The sequence below is a fragment of the Manihot esculenta genome, chromosome 6 (assembly GCF_001659605.2).
Source record: "Manihot esculenta cultivar AM560-2 chromosome 6, M.esculenta_v8, whole genome shotgun sequence".
NCBI lineage: Eukaryota > Viridiplantae > Streptophyta > Magnoliopsida > Malpighiales > Euphorbiaceae > Manihot > Manihot esculenta.
The window spans coordinates 24,040,502-24,055,968 of record NC_035166.2 but is presented as its reverse complement, the minus strand read 5'-3'; the positions used below and the strand labels follow the sequence as shown (position 1 = coordinate 24,055,968).

Below are 15,467 nucleotides of genomic sequence, written 5' to 3'. Positions count from 1 at the left end.
ATCAGAAGAAAGACAAAGAAAGGGTTAATTTGACTTACTCTTCGCCAGCGGCAACACCGAAAATGAACAATCTAGAGGGAAGAAAGCCAAAGCAAATCCTCAAACACGTACCTATAAGGACACATTCCTCATGCAACTCTCTACCCCCATCTATACTACACGTGCCTTCTCATTCCACGTGTCCATCTCTCCATCTCCTTAAATTCAAACCTCCACCTCCTCCTTCACCACTCCCTTCTCACTGCAATTCTCTTACAAACTTAATTCTCTCATTTCTCTGCTTTCCCATAAACCTTGCAATACATATTAAATAACAAAATCTTCCATGGCTGATCCTCAACACCAACAACAAAGGCCTGGCCTCGAAGGCTTCAAAGGCGTTCTACCTGAAAAGGGTGGTGGCCCTACAACATCGCAGATTATAGCGGTGGTCACCCTGTTACCTCTCAGTGGCACCCTTCTCTTCCTAGCAGGTATCACTCTCACCGGAACACTCATTGGGCTAGCGGTTACCACCCCAGTTTTCGTGATTTGCAGCCCGGTTCTGGTCCCAGCAGCCTTGGTCATTGGCTTAGCGGTGGTGGGGTTCTTGGCGTCTGGAGCTTTTGGGATCACAGCACTTTCTTCCTTGTCGTGGATGGCAAACTATCTTCGGGAGATGAGGGGGAAACTGCCGCAGCAGATGGAACAGGCGAAGAAGCGCATGCAGGAGACGGCTGGCCAAATGGGCCAAAAGGCTAGAGAGACGGGGCAAGCTGTCCAGAGCAGGGCCCAAGAAGGCACAAGGGGTACTGAGGGAGGCAGGACATAATTATTCAAGGCAATGGGTATAATATTATGTTGAGTGTTGTGTTGTCGTTTGGTAAATATTTGGTATTAGTTGTGAGTTTGATGGATATTACATGTAATACATCTTATGTAATAAGACAGTCTTTGTACAAAAGACTAGGAAACATATTACGGTTTATGTTCAATCTTTTTGTTGCCGGGTTTGGGTTATCTCTGTTTGTTGATCAAATAAATTTTATTTTCAGTTACCTAATTGGTTTGATTAGAATTTTATTTTTCTTTTATGTTCAACAGGGATAATCCGAATCGACTTACGATGAACAAAAATGTAGGTTTATTTCGTGTCCCAGTTGTATAAAAAAAAATCAATAAATAACGAATAATCTAGTAAGTCAAATTTGACAACGATGGAAAATTAATGTCTTGCCCCTTAGCTTTGCCAATGCGTGTCTGGTGAATGGTCTGAAAAAAAAAAAAAAAGGAAAATGAAAATGGGATTAGTGTATGTGTCTGTAAATTTTAGAAGTTTCTATTTTTAAAAAAAATGAGAGAAAAATAATATGAACAAGTATAAAAATTTGATGGATTAAAATATGAAAATATCAAAACAAAATTATTAAATAAATATAAAAATTGAATAAAGATTCTAAAAGTTTAATGAAAAAATAAATATTGTTAAAGTAATATATGTAAAACAAAATAAAGTGGAGGTAGCCACTGCCCGATAAATTGGATTGGCCAATATTATGGGCTTATTTAGGCGAAGATTATAGGTCAAAAGAGATTCAGCGGTTGGAGGGACGAGTGAAAGAAATGTGATGGCTTTTGGGCTCTAAGGCCCAACGTAAGGGCTCACCGTTGCCGTTTCCTTACCATACCATCATAGAAAGTCAAAAGATCAATCGTGGAGGCAGACGCTAGATTCTCGAGCTTAAACAAGTGAAGTTTGTCAAGTAAAACTTACAATATGCGCTAAGAGCATCCAAAAATATGCATTTTGCATAGTTGATGACAGTTTTTATTTCATTACAAGGATTTGGCCCGTCCCATACAATCGGTTGCTACTGAAAATACTGGTGGTTACCAATGGCTGAGCCCTAAACTTGGGTACCTGAAGCAACAAGTTTGCTGCTCTGATAACTTCTTTTTCAGTAACGATAAAATGTCAATTTTCTGCATGGTTATTAGGGTACTGCAAAAATTGCTGTTTTGAAAAAGGAGAAGAGATTAAACTGTTCAACCGATGTGGATATATCATGCTTCTGTGGGACCATTCTCATAACTTGCCGAACCAAACGATCAGCCTGAGAATGCTGCCATTGTTGCTGAAAGCTAAAACTTTTTAGCTTCATCCTTGCATAAGATGAAATAATTGATTCTTCCATTTCCCTCCAAATAGACCAATACAAAAAATGCTTACACAATAAAGAAAAACGAATTCATCAATATTTATTAATTATGGGAGGGGTTATGCATACAGTCCATTAGTGAAGCTCCAAATACATTGAGATCTTGCAAATTGAGGGTAAAGACAAAGCAGATAGAATTGGAGAGTACAATTTCTACTCATATATATAATAGAAGAATTGAACAAATAAGCCACATGGGTGAGGAGTATGCGTGAGCAATCATGGCATGACTGCTTGTAATGTAATGTTGAAAATTGATTCCTTGGCTTATCAATCATGACACTAAGTTGCTGCTGCCAAATCTTAGCTTACCGACTTACTAAAATATTAGCATATTGATAGTTTATCATCATCTAATTTGGGTGAGCTTAGAAATGAATATGCATATGTTTCTTTTCCTGACATCAGAAGACATCTGACTCTTTCTTAGCATATAAAGCATCAAGTATAAGACAAGGTCAACATTCGACCTTATTAGCAGAAAACAAGCAAAAGCTTGAAGATCAATCTACAACTTTAATTTATTAGCATTTGGTAATGGAAAATATTACAATGAAAAACATGATAAATCAGTATCTATCATTTTGTGCTCATTTGATATCAGAACTTAAAAATTTTATGTTCTTCATCCCATCTCATTGATTTTCTGTCATGAAGATGGCTTCACAAAATCACCACCTCCTCTTCTTCCTCCTCTTAGCTACTTTTTTTACTAATGTTATCTCCTTCAATGTTGTGTCTAAGGCAAGCCTTATGTACCCTCTTAGTTGCTCTCAACAAATTTATACATGCAATTCCTATCTATATCACATCTCTGAAGGGCTTACCATAGATCAAATAGCCTCTTTCTACTCAGTGAACGCATCCGACATTCAACCCATCAGCCATGGCCTCAAACAGGACTATCTTGTATCTGCTCCTTGCACTTGCAAAGATGTAAACGGCACCCGAGGGTATTTCTACGACACCTCTTATGGAGTACAGGCAGGTGACACATTCATGAACATCACCAGGGTGCTCTATAGCGGCCAAGCTTGGAAAGTTGCGAATGAAGAGGAGTTATTTGTTGCTGGAGATAGGATCAGTATTCACCTTTTATGCGGATGCATTCAAGTGCAGTCTCAAGAGATAGTGACATACACAGTTCAAGAGAATGATACACTGTCAGGAATTGCAGAACTCCTTTCAGCAAACTTAAGTGGAATCCAGGGTTTAAATGAAAGACTCACTCGAAATCCTGGTTACATAGATGTGGGATGGGTGCTATTCATTCCCAAGGAGAAGAATGGAGTTCAAGCACAGAAGCGAGGTTCGCCATTTTCTCTATTTAGAGTAAATATTCTTAGTTACATGCAACACTAATCGTAAAATAATTAGTAATTAGTTTTAGTAGTGGCAAATTTTTTAAATGAAGTTGATTATAATTTTGCTTGGAACAGTGTGTGCAGCATAGTCATCACTTCCCCGGCTTTTGCAACTGTTCTACCATTGTCTAAGTTTTGAACCTAAGGCCTTATTTCTCTTGAGAGAGAATCGTTTCTGAATGACAGCGTGTTAAGTTATTGTTAGGCAGCATTAATATTGAATTTGCATTTAGCTGATGATGGATGTTTTTCTATAGCAGAAGCAAACTGACCCATTAATTAATTTTCCTTGTCAAGCCAGGAAAAAGAGCCCATTTGACAATTATCCTTGCCGTATTGTCGGCTGTCATATTATGTTCAGTATGCACGTTCATTCTATTCCTGATCAAGAGAATCAGAAACCAGAAAAATGGAGATCACCTAAAATCTGTCAACAAATGCCAAAGTCCTTCAAGAATTTCCTTAAAGAGCCAGTTTCGGAAAAATGACATTGAAGGTAAAACATTATTGTCTGTCCTAAATTACTTGAAAGTTTTTATATATTAAAATTTTCTGAAATCAAAATATTCTGCATGCATAAAAGACGACCAATTTGGGGCATGTTTAGTTTTTCCGCATCCAAAACAATCCCCTAAAATGAAGAAAAAAGAATCATGACTTGTGAACCATACATCAAACAACTACATTCATGAATGGAAGCAAAAAATTGCTTGGTGCAGGTGTCACCTTTGAATCTGAAAGGCCAGTCGTATATAGTGTGGATGAGATTGAAAAGGCCACAAGAAACTTCGATATGAGCATGAAAATTGGAGAGGGTGGATATGGGAGCGTGTATCTTGGTTTTTTGAAAGAAAGGGTACGATAACTTGTCATTTTCAGTACATGTTTATTAGTTTACCAAGCTGCCTATATTCAGTTGAATCAAGAACAAAAACTCAGATGCCAAATCTGACAACAGGAAGTTGCAGTAAAGAAAATGAAGTCTAGCAGATCGAAGGAATTCTATGCAGAGCTCAAAGTGTTGTGCAAGATACATCATATTAATGTGGTAAGAAATTATACCTGAAGAGACATGCAGGCTCTGAAAATAAATGAATGTATAAATGTAGAACCTTATGAGTTATGCCTTAGGTGGAGCTGCTGGGATATGCAAGTGGGGATCATCATCTTTATCTACTCTATGAGTATATTCAGAATGGGTCTCTCAGTGATCACCTTCATGACCCTCTGCTAAAAGGTAATGATGTGACTGCTTTCAATATTGCACTAAGGCAAATTCAAGAACTGTTTAAGACAGCATCATAAGCAGTATTAAGGAGGCTTGACTCTGTCTTACCTTAAAATTTTTTCACATGATTAATCTGCAGACGTTCATTAGGAATGTGAAATTGATATGAATTGAAAAATCACACAAGACAGAGATAACAAATTATTTCTACATAGTTCTAAATTTAGCAGCTGTCAGGTCACACCCCACTTTCATGGACTGCAAGAGCACAAATAGCAGTCGATGCTGCAAAAGGAATTGAATATATTCATGATCACACGAAATCACAGTATGTGCACCGGGACATAAAAACAAGCAACATTCTGCTTGATCAGGGGCTAAGGGCAAAGGTATTTTACTATTTGAACTGTTTAATGTCCACAGACTCTGAATTTACATTCATTTTTTACTTAAACTATTCCTAGCATCATGTACTAGGTGTCAGATTTTGGGCTGGCAAAGTTGGTAGAACGATCAAATGAAGAAGAGTTCATAGCAACGCGCTTAGTTGGAACACCAGGTTACATTGCTCCTGAGTAAGTGTTGAACTTATAAAATAGACTACTATATTTTTATATAGTGAGTTGTAGAATTATCATGTGGTGCTGTGTTAGTAGATCTGTGCGTGAGCTACAAATGACTTGTAAAACCGATGTCTTTGCATTCGGAGTGGTTCTAGCAGAGCTCATCACTGGTCAGCGTGCTCTCATACGTGATACCAGGGAACCAAACAAGATGAGGGCACTGGTCACAATTGTAAGCCAACAATTGAGCTTCTGTTCTCCAGCATCCAGCAGACCATCTTTTAGACGTTAATCAATAAGTTTATTGACCTCTTTTTTTTTTTTTTTTTGGATTGAAATGTAATCAGATATTGACAATATTCAAGAAAGAAGACATTGAGACTGCTTTGGAAGCTAATATAGATGGTAATCTACGAGGAAGCTACCCCATGGAAGCAGTCTGTGAGGTTAGTACTGGTTTTTGGTGAATCAGTCCATAATTATTCGTTCTTATGCGAACAAGTTGGCATCCCATCTTTTGCAGATGGCAGAAACATGTAGGAGATGTTTGAGTGAAGATCCATTAAATCGACCAGAGATGCGAGAAGTTGTGCAGACACTCTCCCAGATCTTGACCGCCTCAATGGAGTGGGAAGCGTCACTTGGGGGAAGCAGCCCAGAGTTTACTGGGGTATTTGTTGGAAGATGACTAAGTTTATTCCAGCCCAATTACAGCAGGAATTTTATAGTGGTGAAGACTGAAGATTAATATAATAAGATTAGTTACATGGCCTTGTGGAGGTTATTAAATTTTTTAATTTTTAATTATATAAAATTATGGTGTAATTTTATATTTTACATTTTATTTTTATTATTTAAATTTATTGATCCACAAAAACAAAAAAAATAATTATAGTAAAATTACATTAGCTAACCCACTTTAATTTAATATTGAAAATGCTTATATAATTTTTCATAATCAAATTATTGCCTATAATATAAATATATATGAGAATCCTTAGAATTCATATAAATAGCAAAAAAAAAAAAAAAGTTTTGTAATGCAATAAATTTATTAAATGAAAAAGGTGCTACATGATTGGGAAAGTCGAATCTTTTTGTGCTTAAATTATTTTATGAGGATCAAATTAAAACAACTCATAGAATTCATTTGCAATAACTTGTATTTTTAAAAAATAATTTAAATAAATTTCTATAAAATCACGCATAATTTTAATTTTTTAAATTCAAAAATTAATTTCATTTGTTATAAATAAAAATTAATAAAAATATTAATTAAATTAAAATTTTACAAAAACTCTTAATTTCAAATAAAAAGAAAAACATGGTAAAAGTTTTCTTCAATTCAATTAGTCTAAGTGAGAAATGATAAAATATTGAGAGTATGATTAACATATTTTAAAATTAGTTTGAGATGATGACATTAATTTTCTTCTTTTTTTTTTTTTTAAATGCCTTCTGTTCACATAAATATAAATTATATTTTTTATGAAAAATTTACAATTTAATCTCTAGATTTTATAATTATAAATAAGTCAATCCTTCAATTTTCAAAAATGTATTAAAACATCCTTACATAATTAAACCGTTAACAAATTAGTTTTTTCATCCATTATAAATCTCTTTTCCGTTAAAAAAAAAAAGGTCTCAGCTCCGTTTATTAAGCACCTAAAGGATCCATTCTATTTTCGCGATAATGTCTAGTATTAACTGCGGTGCTATCAGAACAGCATCTTTTCTAAAGCTTAACATTGTAATAAACCCTAATCCTCCAACTTCAATCCTCAGCTCTGAGGTAAACCCAGTGCAAGTAATGAATATAGCTGTTCTCAGAAATCTCTCACGCCGTATTCACAATCATCTTATTATATATTTAAATTTCAATGTAAGATCTATTTTATTGGGCCATCGTCATCTCTATTTGTTTTCTGAACTCGTTGTTCACTCAGATTCTACTCATTTGAGTTGGACTCACCCCGTAAAGAAATTTCTGAGAAGTTGAAGGCATATTTATAAAATTGTATCTTCAATTCTATACACTTAAAGATTACTTACTCAACTTAATTGCCCATTCGCATTCTTCAAATGAATCAAAATTTAGCTTATGAATAGATTTTCTCCTTCTTTTGTTTTTTTATTTTTTATTTATTAAGTATAAATAAGTTATGAGTGGTATAATGCATAATAAAATTATTTTACTATAAATTTAATTTAGATATGTTAATTATGTGACTGTTTGGATCAAACTATTTAAAAATAACTTCACGTGAATTGTATTTATTGTAATTTAAATTATTTTATTATTTTTATCAGTATTAAAAATAAATTCTATTGAATCATTTTTCTTTTAATATAAAATATTTTATTATTTCTATCCGCACTCAAAACAACTTCACGTAAAATATATTTCTCGTAATTTAAAATATATTAATTTTTATCGATATTCAAAACCAACTTCACGTGAATAGTCTTCTCCTGACATCAACCACTATAGTTAACCATTCACGTGAATGTTTATTATTATATCTTAAATAAAATAATATTTAAAATATTTCTATTTAATTTCTCACCTCAATAATATCATATAGATCTCTTATAAATACTCTAGCAACCTTCCATTGAAAATCACTCAAAATTTCAGTGTTAAAAATATAGTTAGGATTAGATTTAACTAGTACACGAGGTGTGGCTTTTGGAAAACAAGTGATTGCCTTCTTAGAAGTTGAAGGCATGCTGTGTAAAGCTGCATCTTCAATTCTATGCACTCAAGGTTATTTTCTCAACTTAATTACCTATTTGCATTCTTGAAACGAATTAAAATTTAGGGTATCATTAGATTTTCTCCACTTCTAGTTCTTATATTTTTTATATATTAAGTATGAATAAATTTTGAGTGATGTAGTGTTGAAATTAAAATAATTTGATGTTGACGTACTCGTGAGATTTACTTTTTTGAAAAATTATTGCAGAGATGATGGGGACTCGAAAATTATTGTATGGTCGCATTAACACACAAGACGGCATCGTTTTAGTAACCTAGATTTGTTCTCACATTTTTATATTCTCTTCAAAGTCAGCTCCGCAGATTAATCAGCACTAGCAGGTAAATTAATCTCATATTGATTACATAATTGATATGCTTGCATCTTCATAATAAAGTTTTATATTTAATAATTTAATTATTGCAATTTTTAAACTGCAAGAACAGATTCCATTAAGAATCTCTCATATTAAGAAATTAAATTAATAATTAATTAATTTTTAAATACAGTAGCTGAGAAAGAGAAAGAAGAGAATAGAGATAGATAGACCTTCTGCATAGACACTGTCTCACTGAAGGAATCGGCAACAATCATGTGTTCTCTCTTTATGTCAATATTTTCGTACAACGGTCTCAATATGAAGCTTATATTTATTTCCGGAGAAATCACCAGCAAGTTCTTCACTGTGAAGACGTTTCTTAATATGGTCATTTTTCTTCTCAAGAAAGGTTGGAAAGCAGTGCCACAGGAACAGGAACAGAGTTTTTTGAAGAAAGCAGCAAATAAAGAGAGTTTATAGCTATTTTCAAAATTTGGATAGACGTGAGCAGTACAAAATCAGAAGGAAGGAGTTAAGCCCAAAGTCTAGAAGACAACTATAAAAGCTTTTGGGAAAATGTATGAATAGTGCCTCGACCATAACATGTGCAATTTGAATGGAGAAGATTTGGAAGAGTACTGAAGAACTATAAAAGCTTTTGGGAAAATGTATGAATTGTGCGTCGACCCATAACATGTGCAATTTGGACGGAGAAGATTTGGAAGGGTACTGAAGAATGGGTACGAGACTTTGAAAGGAATTTAAAAACTCACAGGAACCGATGAAAATCAGTGATATTTAGCGAAAGAAAACTGTCGAAATTAAGTGGAAAACAGTAAAATATTTCCAGAAGTTTGCAGAATATTATAAAAGAATCACTCGAAAGTTAAAAGTAAGAAGCAAAAGCAAGAACGGAAGATCTATATTCACTATGTTCTTAAGCTTTGAAGCGAAAATGAAACTTCAAATATTAAGACAACTACGCTGGTATTTCTTAATGTGGATTAAAAAAGAATGAAAGAAGAAAAAAAAGTAAAGTATGGTGCTAATATATGATGACAGATTTACTAGTTTAATTGCCTTTTGTATAAGAAGAGAAATTTTTTTTTTTCATTAATTATCCTAATTTTGAAGGAGCTTGACATTAATTTATTTTTAATCAAATAGAAAAAAAATTTTTAATGGCTGCCTCACACATCGCAGATCTCTTAGAGATCTTATTCTCTAAAATACAAAAAAATATATGATGTTATTAATAATTATTAATAACAGTATTTAACTGAAAAAAATTATATTTAAATAAAATAAAAAATAAAAAATAAAAAATAAAAAATCACACGACAACGTTTTGGACAAATGATATAACGAATCAGTAAAGTGTCATATTCTCCTTTTTTTTATATATATTACATGTCATCATTTATAGATTATTATTGCTTTGTTCTAAACTTGCAAGAATATATTTATCATTAATTAACTTAATTAGAATGTCTTCCAACATTAGTCTAATTACTTTAATACATTCACATGTGTCCAACTTCTTCAAAAATAAATAATTTTGTGTTTAGAATAATGTTATTAAGTCACCTAATGTGCACTAAATTAAAAATTGTATATTATTTTCTAGTAAAATTGAATTCTTTCTAATAAAAACATAGCTTTTTTACTAATATTTAAAGGGTCCACAAAATCAGAACTAGGAATTAAAAAGGAAGGATAGAGGTAGCATTGAAGCCATTGGGACCAGAATTTAAGTTGTTGAGGGCCCAGTGATGGTAATCCCTTCCACATAATTGAGAACAAACGCAGCCTAGGAAAAAAACAGTGGTCCTCCATCTCCATCTAGGAATTCTACCGTCTCTTGAAGCTGCATCAATTAAGAAGATGGTCCTAAATTCTGAAGTGGGAATCTGGCCAATCACGATGTGTCATTGAATGGGAAACCGTTTGTCAATTGAAACTAGCAAGCTCACCTATTGCTACTGCCTCTTGCCAATTCTATAAAAGAGATTTGTTTTGTGTGGAAGATCGATAGGGGCATTGGCAAACCAACAGTAGCTTGGACCGACAGGATTTCTCATGCTAAACCTCACAATCTATGTTTTTGGATTTTTTTTTTTTTTTCAATTCATCAAGAAGTTCAACTGGAGAACTGTTGCCTTGTTATGGGAGGCCCATAATCCGAAAGAATTAAATGAGGCCAAGAAAGGCCCCCCCCTCAAGTCCTACAATGATCGAGCCCAAGATTCCTAACCACCTTTTGGATCCATCTGGCAATAATGAGACATGGGCTTTCAGATCATATGCACCTGAAGTGATTATGTGGAAATGGGAACATGTCTGCGCTGGTGTACATATTCGTAGTATAAATAGTAGTGGGAGTCATCTAAAGTTTCATAACGTCCACATACATCCCACATAGACCTAGTGCAAACAAGAATTGCCCTGTAACTCATTCTCTCATCATTCCTCGGGAAGTTTTCCACATATAATCATACATTTCTTTCCCATTTTCTTCCCTCATGCATTATTACATCCTGTTTCGTGAGGAACAAGCGACCCCCTGAGCCTGTGGCAGAGCACGAGTCCCCTGAAAAACACCCTACAGCTTGAACATTGTCATTCCCAATGTAACGAATTCCAAAAGATGACACGTTGACATTCGGATGAAACTCATATGCCGTAGGAAGGCATGGAAGTAAGCATACTGGTACCAAAAGGGTTCGTAGGAAAAAGAAAAAAGATGATTTCCATAGGCAACGTAACCAGTATTTTCATTCACAAACAAAAGAACAAATCAGGCCGGCTACAACATCTAATTTACAAAGCAACCAACATGAAATGGTGTAAAACCTCTCAATTAGGGATGTGGATTTGTAAATTACAAGTTCACTATTCTATACAAAACATATAAAAATAAAGCATGTCAAGGTAACATAATACCCCAACGCATAATCCAAGACTCTGCAATTACCCACTGTTCATCAACTTATCCAGCACCGTATTCAGGTCCACTGATTGCCCATTCTCTGTCAATTTTTTCACTGTTGCTCTCACCAAGTCTCTTCGAAATCCCATAGCAACAACCTTGTCAACAACATTATCAACAGTCGCCCTGTTTCCACCCTCACCAGAGCTTGATTCACTGTCCACACTAGATGCAGTTGGAATAGCACGTGGTAATATGCGGGCAGTTGGCAATTTACTGAAATTAGTTTCACCAGTGCTAGCAGGAGGAGATGGTGATGGTTGAACCGGTTTCATAGCGGAGCCACTGTGGGTAGGAGCACCATAATGATAAAAGTCCACAATATTAGTGTACCCCCCTGGTGGTGTATTTGCAGAAGTACGCTCTGAATAACGCAAGTTTGAGGGTAGATCAGTAGAACCAACATTAAGCAACTGGGGAGGGAGAGGCCAGTCATGTGGTTGAGAGGATTTGTGAATGCCTTGAGATGGCACAAAAGAAACTTCAGGATGGTGGCTTTGGACTTGAGGATTCACCGCGGAGAAAGGCGACTGCACATGGGGCAACTGAGGGAAGTGTGAATTTGGGGGAAGATGAGATGGTGGTAGACAAGGCTGATGAATATAAGGTGGCTGTGATTGCTGAGTTGGTAATACATATTTTTGATGAATGGTTCCTGGAGAGCAAACTGGAAGTGTGTAATGAGATTCTTGCTGTGGAACAGAAGGGACAAAATTTGTAAGCAATTGCGAGGGAAGTTGTGGTGCAGTTGCTGTAATTGTCGGAAGTTGAGATGCTGAAGGTGTGAGATACTTTGGTGCTGTAGCTGCAGGTTTTGTTAGAGGAAGATGCTCAGCAGGTAAATTTTTAATATTAGAAGACAAAGAAAGAACTTGTTGTGGACAAGCAACTGGGACTGGAAGTTGTTGGTTGGATTGCTGAGAGACTGATGACAACGCTTCTGTTCCCAAACTAGATTGAACATCATTGTTCTGCTTTTCCAACTGTGCGTCATCCTTGGACACACGAAGCTTTGCCAGCTGCAGTTGAGTCTCTGCTATCTCTTGTTTATCCCTCAAATCTTTTATCCCACCATGGACCTGCAAGAAATTTGCAAATTGCATTTATCATTTACTTGATCACTGTTAACAAGCACAGACAGGCATCAAATAGTTGACTGCCTAACCCAATTGCCTCAACAAAAATTGTGAACTTTCTCTTTCTCTTTTTTTTTTTTTTTTTCTTTTTTCAAGATATCACTCATTCAAATGGGAATTTTGAAGGAAAATTGGGCAGGTGAGGCCCGGCACTCAATCTTCACAAAGACCACAAATTGTTGGTTGTTTATCCGTTCGAAATATTGCCTTCCCAAACCAGAGGATGGCAAGTTTGTGTAGGATTCATAGAGTCCCAGATGCAGATTGCAACAGTTTAAAACCTAACACACTTGAAACATATATTATTTGGAAAAGGGTGACTAGTGTTTAAAGACTACCCGGTAAAGGTATCTATTATACAAAATCCTGCCTGAGTTGAAATTTTTTTTATTCCCCCCCACCCTATTTTTCTCATTGCAGTTCCACCTTTTTCACAACAGGTTGCACTCAAATTCTGATACTCAAACAAACTGTTCCACATGAGGTGTAAATGGTACTCAAAGTGCAACAATTACATCCAAACTCTTATCCTTGGATTGGGTGAACTGATCCATTAATTTCATATAACACCTAAACCATTCTACCCTTTTGCTCTACTACCTCAATTATATCTGGGACCAAAAGTTGCATTACATGGTCTAGCAACCATTTTTCTATTCTCTCTCACAAGGCAAACTCATAATAATTAAATTTAAGAAAATAAAAAGTACATGACCTCCTACTAATTGTGAAGAACGTACAAATTCCAAGCAAGTTATAACTAAGTTCTTCCAACAAAAGGTAGAGGATTAACAAAGGTCCTTGACACAGCACACCATAAAAATCTAGGCAAGTTATATCAGCTATGAATTGAAGCCTACATGACTACAAGCGGCATGAGTGACGAGTGCTTATTTTTCTAACTGATCCTTGGCAGGCTCCCCTTGACCAAAATGTCATCTTCTCTTGCTATGGGGTTATTTTTCTAACTGAATCTTTTCAAATCAAGAATATTTTATCTAGCCATGCAATAGATGTGCTGCACATAATTGTCAGTATTAAGCTTCTCTTAGTGAGTTAAGTGTAGGCTTCATGATGAATTTAATAAATTTAATTATGTCAATAAACATTTATACTTTTAGAACTTTCGCTAAACACCTTTCTGTAGCACTAAACATACTTAAAATGGTATTGTTGTTCAATGAGCACAGACAGCAACCAAGCTGACCTCAAATAGGCACCACGAGTATACATCAAAACACTTTAACCCTTCCACACATCCAGTCTTTTCATTTTAACTGAGTATCCCCCAGAGAAGGGAGGAAGTATAACTTTACTACTGACAGAAAAAACTGCAACCTGGTTCAGCGCTTCCAGCCAACATACCCTGAATCACTATCTAGCCAAGAGTCTAATCCCAATTCAATCTAAAATTTAGGTTCTTTTTTCTCTAATTCCATACCCAAAATCCCCATTTCTTTCCAAGGCTAACTTAGCACACAAACACAAGGAATATGTCCAACATCAACAAGTTGTTGTTTTGTACCTCATTCAACATACTAATATCACAGTGGCCCATACATATTCCAACAACAAATTGGGGATAAAGGCCAAAACAAACCATTAAATTGTAAAAAATTCAAAACCATACCTCAATTAGAATGTTCTCTAGCTCCTTTAGCTTTCTGTCAGTTCTTCCATGATTAAATTCAATTGATTCCTTTAAATCATCAAAGTTGTTTTCTACTTGCCGCGTTCTACTTTCCATTTGAGATAGTCGTGCACTGAGACACTCCACTGAGTGTAGCAAAACATCAGCATGTTCCTTCAACTTTTGATCTATCCTGGAAATCAATTCTGCATTGCTGAAACTCCCAGCTTTTTCACCAGAGAATTTTGTAGAATGTTGGTCCGAACTCCAACCCTGTAAGTTATCATCCAAGCAACACCTAAACAACTATTCAAACACCTAAAACATACAGTATACTTCTTGAATATATATATACAGCAGATTATTGGTATCCAAACTAATGGACCAATTTCGTTCTAATAACAGTAGTCCAACAAAAGATATTGGAGATTCGCTAATAATTAAGATCAACTTCACAACATGGAAACTTGATTGAAATCCGGCTAAATAAAAAGAAACACTACAATATCATGCCCAAAACCAAAATCAACTGGAAGCAAGATAAATCCAACTATCTAGTAAATAAAAATTAACGCTCTAAACAACACACCATAAAGTTTGGATCTTCATTGAATACCCAGTGATGGAAATTCAAGAAATTAAAGGGTGTCTTGTTATGTGCATTTTTAAATGTAAAATTTTCAAAAACCAGTCTCAGTTTCTTGCAATTTCCACCATTTCCTGGACAAAAACAACAGAGGTGAAAAAGAACAAAAATCAAAGCTAGAGAATAAGAGAGGGAGGGAACTGAAGAGGGAATGATACACTGAGGTGGATCCCATCGGGAATCTTAGCATGGGAATGTACGGAGCGAATGGGGTAGAAGTCGAAGCCCTGATCTAGATGATCTTCTTCTTCTTCATCATCATCTTCGTCGTCTAAGAAAGTGCGAATAGGGGTTTTGGAGAGGTCGGTGATTTGCTTATCCATGTACTTGGAGGAATTCATCTGTTTTTCAGTATTGGATTCCGAACTCGGTAAATCACAAGTACGAGAATTGTCCCGACACAGAATTATCGGGAGTTTTAAGTCCCAAGCTACCGTTTAGCTCAATTGCTCCGCAGCCCTTAATCTGGGATTTTATCCTTTCGTTTTTCCTTTTTGTCAATGGATTTTCATCTCAATGTTTTGTTTGTGATATCAGTTTTTATCTTTAAGGAGGATAAATTATCTAATTAGAAATCACTCAATTAAACTATATGATATTTTGAAATTTTAAACTCTTTAATATTTTTCTAC

At 35.1% G+C, this 15,467-nt stretch overlaps 3 protein-coding genes across 3 annotated transcripts; 2 read left to right on the top strand and 1 right to left on the bottom strand.

Annotated features, from left to right (window-relative positions):
- The first annotated feature begins 247 nt into the window (after positions 1-247).
- On the top strand, positions 248-987 carry LOC110616487 (oleosin H2). Its single transcript, XM_021758860.2, has one exon. The coding sequence runs from the start codon at positions 326-328 to the stop codon at positions 809-811; it is 486 nt and encodes a 161-aa protein (XP_021614552.1). The 5' UTR covers positions 248-325; the 3' UTR covers positions 812-987.
- A 1,693-nt stretch (positions 988-2,680) lies between these two features.
- LOC110618312 (lysM domain receptor-like kinase 3) lies at positions 2,681-6,167 on the top strand. The gene is made up of 10 exons (XM_021761469.2): positions 2,681-3,507; positions 3,864-4,058; positions 4,282-4,418; positions 4,521-4,610; positions 4,694-4,799; positions 5,028-5,179; positions 5,268-5,365; positions 5,447-5,585; positions 5,701-5,799; positions 5,877-6,167. Exons 1-10 carry the CDS (start codon positions 2,850-2,852, stop codon positions 6,039-6,041), a joined length of 1,839 nt encoding a protein of 612 aa, XP_021617161.1. The 5' UTR covers positions 2,681-2,849; the 3' UTR covers positions 6,042-6,167.
- A 5,014-nt stretch (positions 6,168-11,181) lies between these two features.
- LOC110617451 (proline-rich receptor-like protein kinase PERK10) lies at positions 11,182-15,353 on the bottom strand. The gene is made up of 3 exons (XM_021760218.2): positions 14,994-15,353; positions 14,190-14,462; positions 11,182-12,502 (listed from the first exon to the last, which is right to left on the bottom strand). Exons 1-3 carry the CDS (start codon positions 15,174-15,176, stop codon positions 11,405-11,407), a joined length of 1,554 nt encoding a protein of 517 aa, XP_021615910.1. The 5' UTR covers positions 15,177-15,353; the 3' UTR covers positions 11,182-11,404.
- Positions 15,354-15,467: the final 114 nt, after the last annotated feature.